Source organism: Plutella xylostella, chromosome Z (genome assembly GCF_932276165.1).
Source record: "Plutella xylostella chromosome Z, ilPluXylo3.1, whole genome shotgun sequence".
In the NCBI taxonomy this organism is placed as follows: domain Eukaryota; kingdom Metazoa; phylum Arthropoda; class Insecta; order Lepidoptera; family Plutellidae; genus Plutella; species Plutella xylostella.
In genome coordinates this window covers 2,122,911-2,142,012 of record NC_064012.1, presented here as the reverse complement: position 1 = coordinate 2,142,012, position 19,102 = coordinate 2,122,911, and the positions used below count along the sequence as shown (strand labels likewise).

The 19,102-nt window shown below is 37.6% G+C and overlaps 1 protein-coding gene across 19 annotated transcripts in view; it reads left to right on the top strand.

The window, feature by feature from the left end:
* The first annotated feature begins 2,804 nt into the window (after positions 1 to 2,804).
* LOC105382695 (protein NDRG3) overlaps positions 2,805 to 19,102 on the top strand; it is a 100,657-nt gene continuing 84,359 nt past the window's right edge. For 8 of the 19 annotated variants that reach the window (XM_048633003.1, XM_048633002.1, XM_048632999.1 and 5 more), the window contains exons 1-4: positions 10,448 to 10,614; positions 10,820 to 10,999; positions 11,302 to 11,512; positions 14,397 to 14,462. In XM_048633003.1, the coding sequence (XP_048488960.1) occupies positions 11,307 to 11,512; positions 14,397 to 14,462 (272 nt within the window). In that variant the 5' untranslated portion in view covers positions 10,448 to 10,614; positions 10,820 to 10,999; positions 11,302 to 11,306. Of the gene's footprint in view, positions 2,951 to 10,447; positions 10,615 to 10,719; positions 10,739 to 10,819; positions 11,000 to 11,301; positions 11,513 to 14,396; positions 14,463 to 19,102 lie in introns of those variants that run through there. The other 11 variants (XM_048633006.1, XM_048633008.1, XM_048633009.1 and 8 more) reach the window with 6 other exon arrangements.

The window sequence follows — 19,102 nt, the reverse complement described above, 5'->3', positions numbered from 1 at the left end:
CCTTTGGGCTATCGTAATATTTTAGGGTTCCCACGGCAAAGGTTCAATCACTTTACCTTACGGAACCCTTCACACCCATATCAAGGGGTAACGAAAGAAACACTCGTCCAAATATGCACTTGGGATGTGAAGATGTAGTACTGTCGGCAAAAATAATTTACTTTTTAACCCGAACGGAAAACGGACGTGTTATACGATTGATACCCATGTGTAACTGTATATTGTTTAATATTTTAGTCACGAGCAATAAAAAGTCACTTACAAAACATTTCAGTAATAATTTGAACACAATATTTATGTTTTTGATAAGTAATATTCTTATGCGCTGTTTAATGGTCCTAAATATTGACGGCTAGCCTTTTCCGTTTAGGAGTAGGTAGGTAATTTGGTGATTTTCTCAGTGCAACTTTGTCATTGCTCGTGAATGTATGAACATAACCATAGAGTTCGGCGATTTTTGCGAAGGCACACCTTTTGAGTAAAAGAATGAGGAATTATACATACATACATATACTCAGGCCTGTCTCCCAGAGGGGTAGGCAGAAACTATGGATCTCCACGTGCCACGATCCTGACATACTTCTTTCGCTTCCTCCACATTCATTAGTCTCTTCATACACGCACGTCAGTTTCGGAAACTCCTAATTTGACTCTTCTTGTGTATGCCGCCTATCTGGTCGACATACTTTCGCCTAGGACGTCCTCTACCGACACAACCATTCATCTCTGCACAATAAATTTCTTTCGTCAGTCTTCTTTCATCCATCCTTTCAATGTGAGGAATTATGATGCTATAATAATTTAAATAGTGCTACATAGGTATGTGATTTAGCTAGGGTGGGTTGGAGGTTCGATCGTTTAGGCTTAGAGTTATTATAAGAGGATTGCATTGCCATAAAGTGCCGCAAAATGCTGCTGTGGAGGTACAACCTACTCTGATTCGATACTCACGGGTAAAGAAATGGTTCCACTGAGAAAAGCACCAAATTACTCCTAATCGGAAAAGGCTAGCTTAATAACGCGTTCTGCAACATTAAAGTACATTTAACAGAGCATCAAGATATTACCAACTAAAAACGATAATATTTTGTAAATACGTAATTTAAATTGAATCTTTGAGAAAATTAGGTTCTTTTGGTGTCGGAATTTTGTGAGTGGAACGTTTTGATTGCCCGTCCACCTTTCGGTATACAACGGACGCATCGCAAGATTTATAATTTTTATTCGATTTTCCATGTGTACCTACATTTATGACAATACATGGATGCTTACCTTTAGAGTACGTGTGCATCGTGGGTATCCTAGGTACCTACTCGTAACGTTATGTATAAATACCTATCATGATTAAGTCAATTTTTTTTTCATAATAACACCCTGAGTTTAAATTTCTTACTTATTTCAATAACAATAGAACTTGGAAAATCTTCCGCATAAGTCGCATACCTCAAAGCAGTTTGGATCTTGGTTATGCTTAGCTAAGTTTAGTACATTTGACGACCGAATGGCGTAGTGGTTAGTGACCCTGACTACTGAGCCGAAGGTCCCGGGTGCGATTCCCGGCTGGGGCAGATATTTGTTTAAACACAGATATTTGTTCTCGGGTCTTGGGTGTTGATATTTATATTCAATATGTATTCATCTATGTATTTGTGTAGATATATCAGCTGTCCGATACCCATAACACAGGCTCTGCCTAGCTTGGGGTCGGATGGCCGTGTGTGAGATGTCCCCACATATTATTATTATTATATTACATTCCGGCTTTACATACAATTTAAATACCTAGGTTTACCTAATACGGGTATACCTAGATACCTACATACAATCATACATACAATAAATTTTTCGTGATTTTGTAAACACCTATATACGTCAGTTTTGTAGCTGAAAAACGTCTAGTTACATGAACATGATTTATTAATGATGTATAAATAGTATGGAATACAGTTGCAATCCTGTGATTGGCTGAATTTTAGGTAACTTAAGTTTAACTTCACTGAAGTGAGAAACTGGGCTTCCGTCTCATTCATTTTGGTAGAGTACACTTATAGGTAAGTAATTAACTTTAGTGTGTAATCAGCTGGATCTTAGTCATGTGTAGGTATGTAGGGTACATCAACCTATTTTTGGATATATCCCCCATTATAAATACCAAGAATACACTTTATAGACTTATGACCAATGAAAAAGTTCCACTTACAAAATTTTTAGATCAAATAACCCCAATTTTAAAAGCATATTTCATTTAGAATTTGATAAAAATATTTACGTTTTTAGTTGTTAATATTCTGATACGTTGTTAAATGTAGGTAAGTACCTAAATGTTGCAGACGGTGTCATTAAACTAGCCTTTTTTGTTTAGGAGTACCTAAGTAATTAAATTTGGTTCCTTTTTCACTGGTTATTTTGTCATTGCTCGATAGTGTATTAAGTCCTGTTCAACCGTACTTGTTATTCGGTCACACTTGATCAGCGCATCTGTGTAGCGATGGCCGCACATGCCACACCTCACCTGTAAGCCATTGTGTCCAAACATATTCCATTTACATAAAAGAATAACTTTAGTTCTTATGGCGAATTTGTGCAGACAGCACACTTTTTCAGAACTATTTAATTTCACCTCCGAGGTAGTCTGGAAGAAATTACTCTAAGTCATAGGGCCGCCAACTGTGCCCTGTAATTTCTGTGTTTGTGTCTAATAAAGTGTCTTTCTATTTAACTGAACGAAATTTCAGAGTAAATAGGAAACGGATTTTAGTGCGGACGGACTTTTTTTGGTATTTCCAAGAAGCTATAAGCATACGGATTTTGTGTTTTCTGGAGGTTGCATTAAGGAAGGACCTATGGATAACATTGGGTTCGAGGTGGACGAGCGTCTGCCTGTGGTGAAGTACTGCAGCATCACACCTGGGAAGAAATGCCAGCTGGAGACGATACCTGTCTATGGATTGTAAGTATTTAACACACTCACGGGCAATGAAAAGGTTCCACTGCGAAAACCACCAAATTACTGCTAACGGAAAAGGCTAGCTTAATAACGCCAATCTGCGACATTAAAGTGCATTTAACAGAGCATCAGGATATTTCCAACTAAAAACGATAATATTTTGATAAAATTTTAATTAAGATCTTTGAAAAAATTGGGGTCTTTTGGCGCCGGAATTTTGTGAGTGGAACTTTTTCATTGCCCGTGACTGTAGTACCTACATTGTTACCCATAGCCATGGGCTCGGGGTTCATCCGAGGTATGTACGGTGGCCTGCGCCTAAAAGTATACAGACGGAGTTTTAAAAATAGCGATCCCTGATGATGAAGGGACCAGCTACATCTGTTATAAATCCGGGGACGTGTTGTGTTTTATAAGTAAAACCAGTGGATTAAAAGGATTGTAAAGATATATTGAAGAATAGTTTTCACACGACACAGGAAGGTATAGGTGGAAGTACCAAGTGACTTTTCTATTGACATAATAATCTACTATAGACAATAGAACTAAACCATTGGTTGAGTTTACAAACTCTTTTCAACACTTTCCCTTAAACCAACCAATAGTTATAATGCCTGAACTCATATCCCTAAGTATTTCACACTAAATAATAAGCCTCAGGAAATACATGAGTTACACTAAGTTATGTTACATAAAATGTTCACCAACATAACAACAATAAACATAAACAGTTAAAACTTAAACATCCAACAATAAACAGTTAACGAATCTATTATGTTTCATAATAGGCAGAGGCTTTGTCAATAGATCCGCTGGCATTTCATCAGTTGGACAATATTTCAACTGCACCGCATTTTCTGACACAACTTGTCTAATAAAATGATGCCTAACATCAATATGTTTAGTTCTCGAATGGTACATTTGGTTGACACTTAACTTTTGAGCAGATTGGTTATCGTTATACATAGTTACACAAACATTGATACCTAACAATTCATGTAAGAAAGAGCGAATAAACAACGCTTCCTTACAGGCATCAGACAGTGCCATGTATTCGGCTTCAGTACTGCTGAGAGCCACCGTTTTCTGCTTTCGACTTTCCCATGAGACTAAGTTATTACCAATTTTGAATACATACCCTGTGTATGACTTCCTATCCACTGCACTAGCTGCCCAATCAGCGTCCACGTAGGCAGTGAGACTTAGTCCATTCTTCTCGAACGTCAAACAATGATTAATTGTACCTTTCAAATAGCGTAGGACACGCTTTGCAGCTTTCCAGTGAACTTCAGCATAGCTTTGATTGAACTGGCTCAATGAACTCACGGCATATGCAATGTCCGGCCTGGTACATACTGCAACATACATAAGGCAACCAATTAAATTTCTATAGTTAAAGTTACCTAATTTCTCAGCTTTATGAAGTTTCAGTCCAGCTTCCATGGGAGTACTAGCTGGCTTGCAATCCGACATCTGGAATTTATTCAGAACCGTCTGAATATAGTTCGACTGGTCCAGAGTAATCCTGCCATCCTTGTTTGTAATCTTCATACCTAGTATGTGGTGCGCTGCACCCAAGTCTCTCATAGCGAACTCCTTCATAAGCTTGTCTTTCAGCTTCTTCTTTTCTTCAGCAGAACATGACGTAAACAGTAATATGTCATCAACGTAAATACTGATTATCATCGGCTTTCCCTGATGCGATTTGAAATAAACACATGGTTCTGTACTTACTCTCTTAAAACCGAAGTTTTGAGTCAAAGCAGTATCTAACTTATCATACCATGACTTCGCAGCTTGCTTGAGTCCATAAATGGCCTTATTAAGTTTGTATACCTTTCCATTTCCTCCTTTTATTTCAAATCCTTCAGGTTGCTCCATATAAACCTGCTCCTTTAAATCTCCATTCAGGAAAGCAGTAATTACATCCATATGGTCAATCTCCATATTATATTCTGCAGCGATAGCTAACAACATTCGTATAGTTGAATATCTTACGACCGGAGCAAACGTTTCTTCATAATCGACGCCATAGGTCTGCGTATAGCCCTTCGCAACTAGCCTGGCTTTGTATCGAAGAATTTCTCCATCAAGCCCCCTTTTCCTTTTGAACACCCATTTACATTTTACCGCTTTGTGATTAGCCGGCCTATCAACTAGAGTCCAACAGTTATTCTTCTTAAAAGAATCATACTCATCTGACATAGCAGCTCTCCATTGCTCAGCCTCGCTTCCACTCATTGCCTCTCGAACGGTGGTCGGCTCGTCAGTGGCAGAACTCTGCATGTCGCAGTTGAAGGCGGCAAACTCAGCACTCTCTTCATAGTCCGTGTCTTCTTCCAGTGAAGAACTGCCTGGAACGTACGTCGAATCCAACGGATCATCTATTTCACCAGATGTTTCAGCATCCTCAGAGTCATCTTTTGAATTATTATCAATCACTGAATCGGAATTTATGTCATCAGATTGATTTAATCCCTCAACAGATGGCTCTGTAGATTGTACATTACACTCAGACAAACTACTATTAGAGTCATTCATGTTAGGTGGCGGGCTTTGCATGAATACCATATTCATGTCAACTTTATCATCATGTGACAATTCCTTAGTTTTAAATTTATCCTCTAGGAATACCACATCCCTCGCTATAGTGAATTTACGAGGATCAGCTGGGTCTATCAGTCTGTACCCCTTTGTTTCCGTACAGTACCCAACAAATCTCCATAGCTTGCTCTTTGAATCCAGTTTCTTTCGATTCTTTACTAAAGCATACGCTATGCAACCAAAAACTCTAAGATTGTTGAGGTCTACCTTCTTATTTGTCCACGCTTCCTCAGGAGTAGCACCCATAACAGCTCTGGTTGGGCTTCGATTCTTCAGGTAAACAGCGGTGTTCACTGCTTCAGCCCAAAACTCCATGCCCAAGCCAGCTTGCTGCATCATGCAGCGGGCTGCCTCCATCACAGTTCTGTTTGCTCGTTCAACCACTCCATTCTGAGCAGGCGAATGCGGCACTGTCGTCTGGTGCCGTATTCCAGCCTCTTTGAGAAACTTCTGAAACTGAGAATTGACAAATTCACCACCTCCATCACTTCTTAGGATTTTTATTTTTCGCTCGGTTTGGTTCTCTACCAACGCCTTAAAATGTCGAAAACTTTCAAATGTTTCATTTTTAGTTTTTAAAAAATAAACATAAGTTTTCCTTGTAAAATCATCTATAAACAGCAGGAAGTATCTTGCTCCACTGAACGACGGCTTCTGCATAGGCCCACACAGATCCGTGTGCACTAAGCCAAGTACCTCATCAGCTCTACTAGATGACTTCGATGGGAAAGGAAGTCTAGATTGCTTTCCCTCAATGCAAGCCACACATGACTTATAATCAGCACTATCATACTTAATTCCAGTAGCCATACCTCTATTCAGGAGACCCATGCTCCTAGAGTTTAGGTGACCTAGCCGCTGATGCCACACCTCTTGAGATACCTTGGAACTCGATGAAGCCAAGGACGCAGACTGCTGCACTTCCTCCTTCATATTGCCATTCCCTTGAGATGCCTTGCGGCTAGTCGAAGTCGAGGAAACACACTTCTTAGATTCCTCCTTCATCGCACCATCCTGTGAACATACTAAAGTATTACCTAACCCCAAGCTAGATAACGGTGGCTCTCTAGCTACTTTCGATGCTATCTTACACTGCTCTCTGACACCTACAATGTCGAGCCGATAAACACCATTGATCTGAGTAGCGCTACCTAGAAACTCACCGTCAGCATTAGTTATTTTACAGTGCTCTTTAGTAAATACAACTTTATGGCCCTTTCTTGTCATTGCACTCACCGACAATAAATTTGTGGTTAGTTGTGGTACAAAATAGACATCACTTATTGTCCTTAAGCAACCACCCTTAAGTTTCACCTTGACCTGACCCATTCCCGCTGTATTGATATAGTCTCCGTTTGCGATCTTCACAGTAGCCGGTTTATCCGATACAAAATCGTACATAACTGACCGATCATTGCACATGTGATCCGTCGCGCCTGAATCAATGTACCACTGTTTTTCACTCACAACACTAACACTTAGCGCCGTTAACAGAGCTGAATGGTCTGTGCTTCCTTCCTTATCCTCGCCTTGCCCCGACTTGCCTCCAGACGTCACCAGTGGACAGTTCCGCATCAGGTGACCAGCCTCCTGGCACGTGAAGCACTTCTTCACCAGTGCCGAAGCTGATGTAATATCCTGATTGTCCTCCCGTCTGTGGTCTTCTTGCAGCAACTTTGCCTCCACAGTCCCGCTGGCCAGTTTTATATTGCCATGCAACTGCTCTATAAAGGCTAAATTCGAAATCGACATTGTTTAGTTTGTGACAATTTCGTTTTCACAACAATGACTGCGTCGGCTCCCGGACAAATTTTCAATCTGTGATACTTCGTGTGATATTTCAAAAATCTTACTACCAAATGGTCCTGGGCCCATAACCTGTTGGGTTTTATAAGTAAAACCAGTGGATTAAAAGGATTGTAAAGATATATTGAAGAATAGTTTTCACACGACACAGGAAGGTATAGGTGGAAGTACCAAGTGACTTTTCTATTGACATAATAATCTACTATAGACAATAGAACTAAACCATTGGTTGAGTTTACAAACTCTTTTCAACAGTGATGTGTGTAGCAGTGGTGTTTATGTGGATGTGCTTGAGCAGTATGTGAGCTTGAGATCGCTATTTTAAAAATTCCGCCTGTATACTTTTAGGCGCAGGCCACCGTACCTAACACTTTTTAGTTTTATTACTGAGGGCGGATTCGACCAACGTCGAGTAACTTTTTACTCGAGAGTAAACTACCAGTTACTCGCGAGTAAGCAGATTTTGCATTCTACCAAACCTGAAACCAAGATAAGTAGCTTATCCCAAGAATAAAATGTTATACCGCCAAAATTTACCGTGTAACGAGCTTATCCGAGAGTAATTTTGTAATGGCGGCAGCACATCAGCTGATTAGAAAACCGTCATAATGACATATAAACACATCTGTCAAATCATAAACAAAAGTACGTTAAAAGGCAAATTCTCAGAATAACAACAGCGAATAAAATATTAAAACATAAACAATTTCCTACTATTATAATCCATTCAAACTAAGTTGGCATGTCATTTCTATTGCATGCTTTGAAAACGCAGCTATTTTTATTTTAGTTGCAGTATAGTTTCGTTCCTCGTTCATTCAATTAACCATGGTATAACTTGGTAGAATGCAAATGTACTTATCCCAGATATTTACTCGCGTATAAATTTTATTGCGGTATAGTTATTCTCGTGTAACGAGATGTTTGGACGAATCCACCCTGAAAAACATAAGTATGTAGCTAAATGTCAAATTTGTACTAATTTCTTCTCTACTATTCTTATATTGTGCGTTAATTTGAATTTGAATTTGTGCGTAATTAACTAAATTGGACTTATATCAACAACAAAATCACTAAGGGTGAATTCGTCCAAACATCACGTTACACGAGAATAACTATACCGGGATTAAAATTATACGCGAGTAAATATCTAGGATAAGTACATTTGCATTCTACCAAGTTATACCATGATTAAATTGAATGAACGAGGAACGAAACTGTAATGCAACTAAAATAAAAATAGCTGCGTTTCAAAGCATGCAATAGAAATGACATGCCAACTTAGTTTGAATGGATTATAAAAGTATGAAATTGTTTATGTTTTAAAAATTTTTATTCGCTGTTGTTATTCTGAGACTTTGCCTTTTAACGTACTTTTGTTTATGTTTTGACAGATGTGTTTATATGTCATTATGACGGTTTTCTAATCAGCTGATGTGCTGCCGCCATTACAAAATTACTCTCGGATAAGCTCGTTACACGGTCAATTTTGGCGGTATAACATTTTATTCTTGGGATAAGCTAGTTATCTTGTTTTCAGGTTTGGTAGAATGCAAAATCTGCTTACTCGCGAGTAACTGGTAGTTTACTCGTGAGTAAATAGTTACTCGACGTTGGCCGAATCCGCCCTAATAGGCCTTCATGACTAGGTAAATTAATAATATTCACCAGCTGCTTGGTTTAGGTAGGTAGGTATTAAGTAGAAATTAAATTAGTTTATTATCATTCAATTATTCTACCCATGGACGGACGTAATTAGGTGCAGTCGTACACGCACAGCTTAGAACAGTCCCACTTTTCAGGTTCATTCCACTTCTAAACTTCTGCTAAGCTTCTACTTCTGTACTTTTTGGGTAGATAGGTACCTTGGTACGTAATTTCCGTACGACTAAAGTAAAGATGAGAGGAGTGGTACTTAATGTACATTTATTTATAAGTAAATACTTCCTTAATTATCTGTGACATGGAGGTAAGCAAAGTCCGAATCTCTTAACATAGCGCTAACTGGTGCCATGATCAGATGTATTGTATTTTTCACGCTTTTATTAAAAAGGAAAAAATACAAAAACTTTAAAAAAACTAACCCTTATAGGATAAATTTGCTGTCCGTCTGTCTGTCTGTCTGTCTGTCTGTCACCAACTAACCACCCTTTTTCTCAAAAACGGATCAAGACATAGATATACATATTTACCATATATTATACATAAACTATATCTATGCACACGTCTATTACAAAGAGCAGGGATCCCCAAACTAGGCTCAGCCCGTATCTTGGGGTACCAAAAATGACTTGACTAAAGTGAATTTATATTAGTATTAAGTAAAAACATCATAAATAGTGTAAGTATACGTAACACAAGAGTGAAATAAAATTTCAAAAAAAAACAAAACATAAAATTATCTTAAACAATCTTCTTATTATAGGTAGGTACGGTCAGCTGCATGAGTAGCTATACACTTTTGTACCTTGTCAAACTGACTACACTACATACCAAACCATCAATGTTTGAATAGGTAGTTTGTGAGTTAGACAAGGTACAAAAGTGTACAGGTACTTATGCAACTGACTGTACCTACAGAAATAAAATCTTCAATTATTTAAATCAATAGATAATGCTGGTAATAATATAAGTGCGGGAGTCAAACTCGCACTTGGCCGGTTTAAAAAAAAAAGCAAAAGCTATTACCATAGCCATAGTTTCTTACTAACGCCATCTATATTTACATATCAACATTACTGCAGTAGCGAAACTAGTGAAGCGTTATGAAAATATCTCCATTGTACCTAACCCGCAGGTTCCGATTTAATAATAGAAGATTTCAAAAGATGGCGCTAACATACACATTTTAGCCAAAAGAGGGCGTATTACCAGAATAGCAACAATAAATATGGTCAATGATATTGTATGACTGACCGTGAAGGTATATTATAACACAGTCATGTTATAGATTTAATCTTCTAAACACCACCTAAATTAAAAATTATAGATATAATATATTTTATGCTAAGCAAATATTAATTATTTTCTATACTCTCCACACTAAATTAAAAAAAGTAATATCGAAATGTCATTTATTTTATGCCAATGTCAAAATGCTGTCAAAAAGAAGTACCAAAATCAAAACAAAACAATTTGAAATATTTAAAACTCACGGAAAATCAACGATATTCATTTGTTATTAGTAATTCAAAGTAAAGTGGTTTTTTTACAGTTATTAATTTTATTAATAGCTTTGAGTTCCCTCTCGTAAATTGGTAAGTTTCGCGAAATATATAATTATTGCGGGGTAAAAATAACGTATCGTAATGGTATCGTATTTTAGCTTCAATGGTACATAATCACTGTATGACGACTTAGCAATCTTCTTGCTAGTTGAAGGTAAATAAGAAGGAGAACAAAATTGTTACTTCCCGGGTTGTAAATTGAATAATTGACGTATGGCCGCGCATGCGCTTTCAGACTAGAACGAAGTCAGGCGCGACCGTCGTACCTTACGGGAGTACTAGGCACTAGGCTGGCATTCGGCTAGACTTGTGTCCAGGTGCACTAGTGTTTCCGGTTGCTACATCCACTATCTACGTCAGAAGCCTAACGTCGCGGCTTACGACAACAACTTCGACTCTCAACTACCGTAAAGAGGTGAGTGATGTTTTAAAATTGTATGCAACCTTCTTTCTCATTATTTTGTTTTGCAAATCCCGTCCTCTAAAGTGCACAGCTGATCACGTAACTCTTTCAACTTATAGTTTTAAAAGTTTAGCACATTTGCAGCAAAACTTTTTTGTAGGTACCTTAATTGTTTATTTGATTGAGGCGTACCTACTAAAGGTAACTGTGTCAATTTAATTAGTTTGACTGATCAGTTTTGTTAGCACTTGCAACTGCATGGTTTTGTGAATGTTTCGTTTGTCTTATTTGCTTTATTTCTTTTTTGTATTAAGTTGGCATGCCTGGCGGATCACTGAGCGGTTCATACACTTCCTTGGAAAATGTGTACCGTGGCACGACGGTACCCAACAATATGGCAGCCGGCTCTAAAAACATGTTAAAGAATGTTAAGAAAGCCCTTAGTCTCGGAGGAGGAGTTGCGAAGATGAAATTAGAGCCGTTACTTGATAAAAGTTCATCCGATATGGCCGAGGTGTTGACACAGTAAGTTGTGTTGTCTGAATGAGTAGAATAGATCCTTGTTCGTGTTACTTCAGTGTGCTTTCTGTACTTATCTATTTCCTGCACTACCTAATTTTACTACCTAAAGTAAGTATAGTATAACTGACTAACAAAAGTATGACCTGGGCCAATAAGATAGATGAGGGTTTTAGAAAACCATACTGTAATTGACAAAAGAAAACCAAATATGATGTTGGCTTAAGAGAATATTCTGTAGCTGCAATTTTGATTTACATATTTAAATATATATACAAGTATAATCCACATAATATACAAAAAAATAATGTTTTAAATACTTACTTTTACAAGTTTGGTAACTCAAGAAAATCAACAAAAAAAAACGTTGAGTAGTAATAGAGATTTCCTAGAGAAGTACAGTGTTTTTACTTACAAAGCAGTAAGTACATAATACATATATCATGCCCATCTATCTTGTCATCCCTTTATTTATAGCTAATTAAATATCATATTACAAATAGGAATCTTTTAAATTAAAATAACTAATAAATTCATGGAATGCTCAGTAACATCTAAAGTACAAAGTGGTGTGATGATGGTAGTGTGACTAGTTGATTTTTAAGTATTTGTGAGTAGTTTTCGTGTTAGCTAGTCAGGTTTTTTTTATTATCAGCTGTAACATAATGTAGTATATTTAAATTAGAAGTTAACTTTGCTGCGTGGCTTATTTATAAGTTTGTGCAAGATTCTTATTCTTATATTTTTTTGAAACTACCTATTTGTTTTTTAAAATTCAAAAATCTATAACGTATAAGTGACAAAAAAAATTGGTTCCCTACTATAAAATAAAGACTGTATACTGCTGCGCGAGCTAGGTCTCAATCTCGTTGTACCATTCGTTAGTTTTTTGTCAGTATAGATTAACCCCTCTGGTGCGTATCGTATCTTTTTAGCATGTTACCTACCTACGTAATCATAATTTAATAATTAGGTTGAAAGTCTGAAACATTATTATGTTCTTATATCGATTTTATGTCGACGGGCACTTAGGGTACTTAAAGAGGGTTTACGTAGAGCTCGTTAAAACTAAATTTAAACAAGAACTTGTTTATAATATTTTATAGATACCTAATGCTTTACGCTTACAGCTCTGCTGTAGAGTGTAAGAGGTGTGCTCAGGGTATTTTCAGGGCAAATGTACCTATATTTATAAGTTTTATCAATTCATTGTAAGTCCTATTTACAACTACTTAGCTATATAATTACCTTAGGTAGGTCTGTGAGTAAAAATGTATTTTTAATTGACTATATTATGCAGTAAAAAGTATAATTACTTCTTTCGAAGTCCAAAACTTTCTTTCCCACTTCCCACAATGTATTTTTCGGCCGAAGCGTCCGTAGTCGAGTTAGCTTCAGTATACGTAATTTATCCTAATCGTGCTTCGGACGTTAAGCCGTGTTGTTACGGCAGCAGTCGTAATGCCTAGTCGGAGGCTTTCGGGCAGGTTCACCACTTACCCGACCACTCTCTCAGCTCAAGCTTGCTTGTGTTGGGGTCTACCAACCAGCATTAGGCCCGCATAGTAGACTAGGCCTGAACCTTTCCTTCATTGGAAGAAGACCCGTGCCCCAGCAGTGGGGACGTGATGGGAAATCCCTATGATATTTAGACTATCCGTATTTATTTATTGGTAGCGGAAGCGGATAAGGTTCAGCCGACATCATGTCATATTTTAATTGTTAGGTACATCATAATAATGTTTTATATTTTAATATTTGAAGATGACCCTGTAATTCTTGGCCCAAATGAAAAATCTAGATAGAGGACACTTAGTTACCCGCCCTTCATTATATTGCAGCATGCACTTGAATCGCCACCAAAGAAGTTACTGAAATAGTTTGTAATTCTTGATTAGGTAGACACAAATCGGCACAGTATAATTTTCTTCTCTCATAAAAATTACGTTGTTATTAAAATTGCCAATAAATACTTTTTACGCTATTAAGCCCCCAGCTAGGGTTACCTACTACTGAACTTGACGCTGTATTTAAAATCAATTGTCGTTGTTTATTTTCAACAGTCAAGTGAAAAGCGGATACCAATCAGCGCTATTGGGTTAAAAGCTTTGTTGTATCCAATTGACGTAGAAACCTAATAATAAAAACTAATGATCAGAAACCTGAGCTTAAATTACTGTAACATTGAAAATGTTTTATTCCCATTTTACAGTTAAGTTAATTACGTCGAAATTGACAGATGACATTGTGAAAGTCAAGGCGAATTAACATTGATATAATTTTATTTTGTTTAAGTGCCCGACTTGAAATATATGCTCCATTAGTCAATTAAGGCCATGTCAGAGTTATAAACGGTGTAAAATATACAGTATTATAAAAGTTAATTACGATGAAGAGGCATTAAAGTAGATATAGTAGAGAGGTGCAGTGTTCCGAGCATCCACCAATAGAAAGAAGACTGAGAAATTATAATTTGATGCTATTGGTGGATGAAATGGACTCATAGAGGGAAGACCAATCAGCTTGGTAGTAGCTATTTGAAATAATTTGGCAGTTATTACTCCTGTAGTAATACAGGCTCACTACTGGAAAATATGAGGTTTTGAGTTTTTATGGTAAAACAAGCGAAAAATCTACACAACAATTAGATCGCATATACTCCAAACCTCTGTTTTTTTTTCTCGTGCCGTTTTACAGATGCGATATGTTTTTTTACTCCATCCATTATTGCTTGTAAATACATACGCGTAAGTAACTATACAACATAATATGTCATACGAAGCCATATAACGCTACCATCATCACGACACCATGGGTACAATCATGACGCTAGAACACAGTTAGCCCACAAGTAAGCTATGTTTAGTAAACAACACCGCACGTATTTCAGAAAGGAGACGAAACCAATTCCAAAGATCATGCCGACCTCAGTTGCTGAAGAGACTGCCCTACTCGGGTAAGTACCTACTTAAATACAGGGTTGCTTCAGTTTTGGAACCCCCTGTATACATAGGTATAGTTCGATTCACGAAAGTTGGCTAATTTGCCCGTGTAAGAGTAAGTTTGATTGTGTAGGTCTGTGTACTGCTGCAGCTGCAATCGGTTTTTTTCATGCAACAGCAGATTACGTTTATAAATATAAAGTGGCGTGGTCATCCGCTATTTTAGTCTGACCTGTGGTTATTTACAATATTGCGCAGCCATCGATGGTCATCTTACGCGAATCGAAGTATACACAATAATTTAAAAAGTATATACCGAGTATCGACCGGAAATTGGAAAACGAACCTAATTCCTATTCCTTGGAGGTAAAGACAGTCGTTAACTGGTAAAAGACAATTTTCAAGTCTTGTACCTCCTTACAATTGAAAAAGTACTTTGATTAAACAAACACTGATTGGAATACAAAAAAAACAAGAATCCTGAATATATATTATAAAAATAAATGATTAATTACAGAGAAAATGCAGGTAATCCATATTCGTAGCGTACAATGAACAAAGGAGTATTGTTACTTTCAACTTTTTAATTGGTCTCGATGAGACGAGGATGAGACAAAAGCGGCGTTCGTTTTCAGATTTTCAGGAACAAAGTATGATGACACAGAATACATATTATTATAAGATATAAGTTACTAATAGTTCGATGTTTCAATCTATGAAGCGCACTTCGTCCTGTGCGTTTCGTGTCATTTTCTCCCGTTACATACTTTTTCATATATTTTAAAAAATGTGGTTCAATGCTTCACTGCTTTACTGATCCACCATACTTGCGTTGGTTCAGTAACATAAAACGACTTCCCCAACATATCTAGTTACTATTAACCGATTGTAACCCTTATCCACTTATCCATAAAGCCCAACCGCACATCATATACCTGATCAATAGACGGACGATTTTAAAAGTTAAGTTCACTGAAGTAAAATAGAATGGAAACATTAGTTTTGTATTTGGTCGGCTGGTTCTAGGCTAATCTTATTAGCGCTTGGTTGAGATATAGTATGTGTGTACCCTGCTAGTTAGTACTTTGTAATGTATTGTAGGTACCTATTATGTGTTACTGTGTTTGTAGGTAGGAGGTAGTTATGTAAGTTCCTATATACTACCTATGGCATTGCTCTGATGCGCACATTGTTCAACGATTAGCGGATCGTTGTGATTATAAATCTGCTAGCTGTTCCCGTGAGCTACGCTTCACCTTAAAAAGTTTTCCCGTGGAAATTCTGGGGTAAAAAGCCTATGTTCTTTCTCAGGGTCTAGACCATATGTATACCAAATTTCATTCAAATCCGTTCAGTCGTTTTGGCGTGAAAGAGTAACAGACAGACACAATTACTTTCGCATTTATAATATTAGTTAGGATTAGTTAAGATGACTGTTCTGTGTTACGGATCAGTGTACCTTACCTACTAGCTATCGCGAACTTGTTTTACAATGATTTTTGGATTCAAAATATATTTTATTAGACACCCAATGACACCAATTACTTCGTAAATTTTAATTCGTATCATGACTTGATAAGGCCCCAGTCAATTTAACGTTTACTGCTGGACATACAGGTCTATTGTTTCTTCTTCAGTCGTTGGCCTTCCTCATCCACTCATATTCTCTAAGGTGGAAACAATCAAGCACAGAGGGCCTTATGTAAGCAGGTTATTTATCACATTAATATAATTTACCGATTTAGTTAGGTTTAGTTATAAGTTATATAGGTATCAGTTAGGTACTAAGGTACTTAGGTTAGGTACTCATATAGTTTCACCGAAATCAGATTTTTTTAACGTGTCATTAAAAAAACAGTTTTTTGCCACCTTACAAACGTTTTACATACCAATTACAAACTCTTTGTAAGTTGTATGAAAACGGGGACATTTTCTTGACTTAGCTTCCTAGCTTGTCCACCCCACTGCAAATCATACAACAAACACAATGAACCGAAACTTTAATCCTCTCCTATCGGATAAGAACCAGAGGGGGCTACTCTATACTGACGAAAAACGAACGAACGAGAGCTATCGTGCAATCGTCACGTTTACTACAACGAGAAAGAGTCGTGGCTCGAGCAGCAGCGCTCCTAATGCGTCGATTACCCCTAACGAGTACAGTGGCGAGTCAGTGTCCTCGGCGTCGATTACCCCTAACGAGTACAGTGGCGAGTCAGTGTCCTCGGCGTCGATTACCCCTAACGAGTACAGTGGCGAGTCAGTGTCCTCGGCGTCGATTACCCCTAACGAGTACAGTGGCGAGTCAGTGTCCTCGGCGTCGATTACCCCTAACGAGTACAGTGGCGAGTCAGTGTCCTCGGCGTCGATTACCCCTAACGAGTACAGTGGCGAGTCAGTGTCCTCGGCGTCGATTACCCCTAACGAGTACAGTGGCGAGTCAGTGTCCTCGGCCGCGCACTCGGTCACTTGCTAGCCGTTCATTGGTCGAGGATCGGCCGAGGATACTGTCTCACCACTGTACTCGTTAGGTGTAATCGACCCATCAACTTTGTTTTTCGTCATTATAGAGTGACCGCCAAGTATGTGGGTGTACCGTTGGCCGTGAGTCTTGACATGCGATACCACTGCGGTGGTTTTTAACTAACTTTATTATTATTATGCAGTAGGGAAATTTATACAGGGTGTTAAAATTTATTAGGGGGTAAGTACTTATAGTAGGGTAGTGTAGGCCAAAAGGAAATAGCGCAGGGGCCAGGGGGTCCTTCTAAGCATATACAATTATACATATTAAAAGAAATTTTAAAATTCCTTAAAATTTTAATTGTTTTCTCCATATAAACTTGGTTGGTAACGTGTAGGTATTTTAAAGTAAAATACTTACTTAATTTTTTTACATCTAGTTCCCGAATAATATAGTTCTTGGGAACGACGACCTGATAAACGCAATTTCACCTATCTATTCCACTTTTGCAACACCCTGTAGGAATAGAAACACACTAGGGGCCCGGTATCGTGTTTCCTTGTATAGTGCGACAAACTTATCTGTTCCGGTGAGAGCTAACTAAATTGATCCATATCTCATTATTTACTAATGAATTATATATTGATATAGATTAGATGGGTTTATTGAAACCACAAGAGCGAATTACCACTACTAGCAAACTTAAAATCTTATAGAATGAAGAAATATTACACATTTACATGAACTGTCACCGGAACAGATAAGTTTGTGGCACTGTAGTGGGTAAGTGGCCACTAGGACGGCACGGCAAAGGTACCATAGTTCGTTGCAGAGAAACCTGAACGCCTTACATAATGTTATATGTTTAGATATAATGATACCCGGGCAATGAAAACGTTCCACTCACAAATTTCCGACAACAAACAACCCCAATATTTTTAATGTAAATCATTTAAAATTGGAACAAAATATTACCGATTTTAGTTGGTAATATCCTGATGCTCTGTTAAATGTACTTCAATATTGCAGAAGCCGGCATTAAGCTAGCCTTTTCCGTTTAGAAGTAATTTGGTGCTTTTCTCAGTGGAACCTTTTCATTGCCCGTGAGTGTATAATACACTCAGGAGTAATAAAAAAGTTCCACTTACGACAATGTCCGACACTTTTTTTTGTTGTCGTTTTTGGTTGGCACAGTCGGGAGTGATTTGGTGCTATTGTCACTGGAACTTTAAAAACAAAATGAAAATCATTTGAGCCGTTTGAGAGCTACGATATCACAGATACACGTTAAACTTAAATAACACCCCTCATTTTCCGTCGAGGGATAAAAATATTTTTTTCTTAACAAGATTACGAGACTGGAAAATATAGGTACAAACAGAACACGCATTATGCTAATTTGAATTTGTACAAACAAAAAGGAAAATCGTTCAAGGCAATAAAGGCGATCGCGATGCTTCGCAAATCTGGATTCGATTGAATCCATATTTGAAGTCTTACATACATATACACTTACGGGCAATGAAAAAGATCCACTCACAAAATTAGTACACTACACGACCCCAATTTTTTTTAAGAAATCCTTACTTAATATTATAAATGCGAAATTAACTGTGTATGTCTGTCTGTCTGTCTGTCTGTCTGTCTGTTACGCTTTCACGCCAAAACTACTGAACGGATTTGAATGAAATTTGGTATACATATGGTCTAGACCCTGAGAAAGAACATAGGCTACTTTTTATCCCGGAATTCCCACGGGAAAACTTTTTAAGGCGAAGCGAAGCGCGCGGGAACAGCTAGTAATTTATAAAATTTACAAAATTTTATCGATTTTAGATGGTTATATCGTGAAGCTCTGTTAAATGTACTTTAATGTTGCAGAAAGCTTTATTAAGCTAGCGTTTTCAGTTTACAAGTAATTTTGTGATTTTCTCAGTGGAACCTTTTCATTGCCCGTGAGTGTAATTGTGTTCATGTATGTAATCCCCGAAGGGTCAGAGGTGACACGCAAGCGAGTTACCCGCTTTTCGCCGTACATTTGCAATCACGTGATAGGACGCGAGCCGTATCGCCATATTTAAAGTCTTAAATATTCGTAATCTTAACTCGGCTCATGCTATTATTTTACAAAGTACAAGTAGGGATTTTCAAATTAGGAATTTTGTTTTACGGCATTGTACCTAATAATGT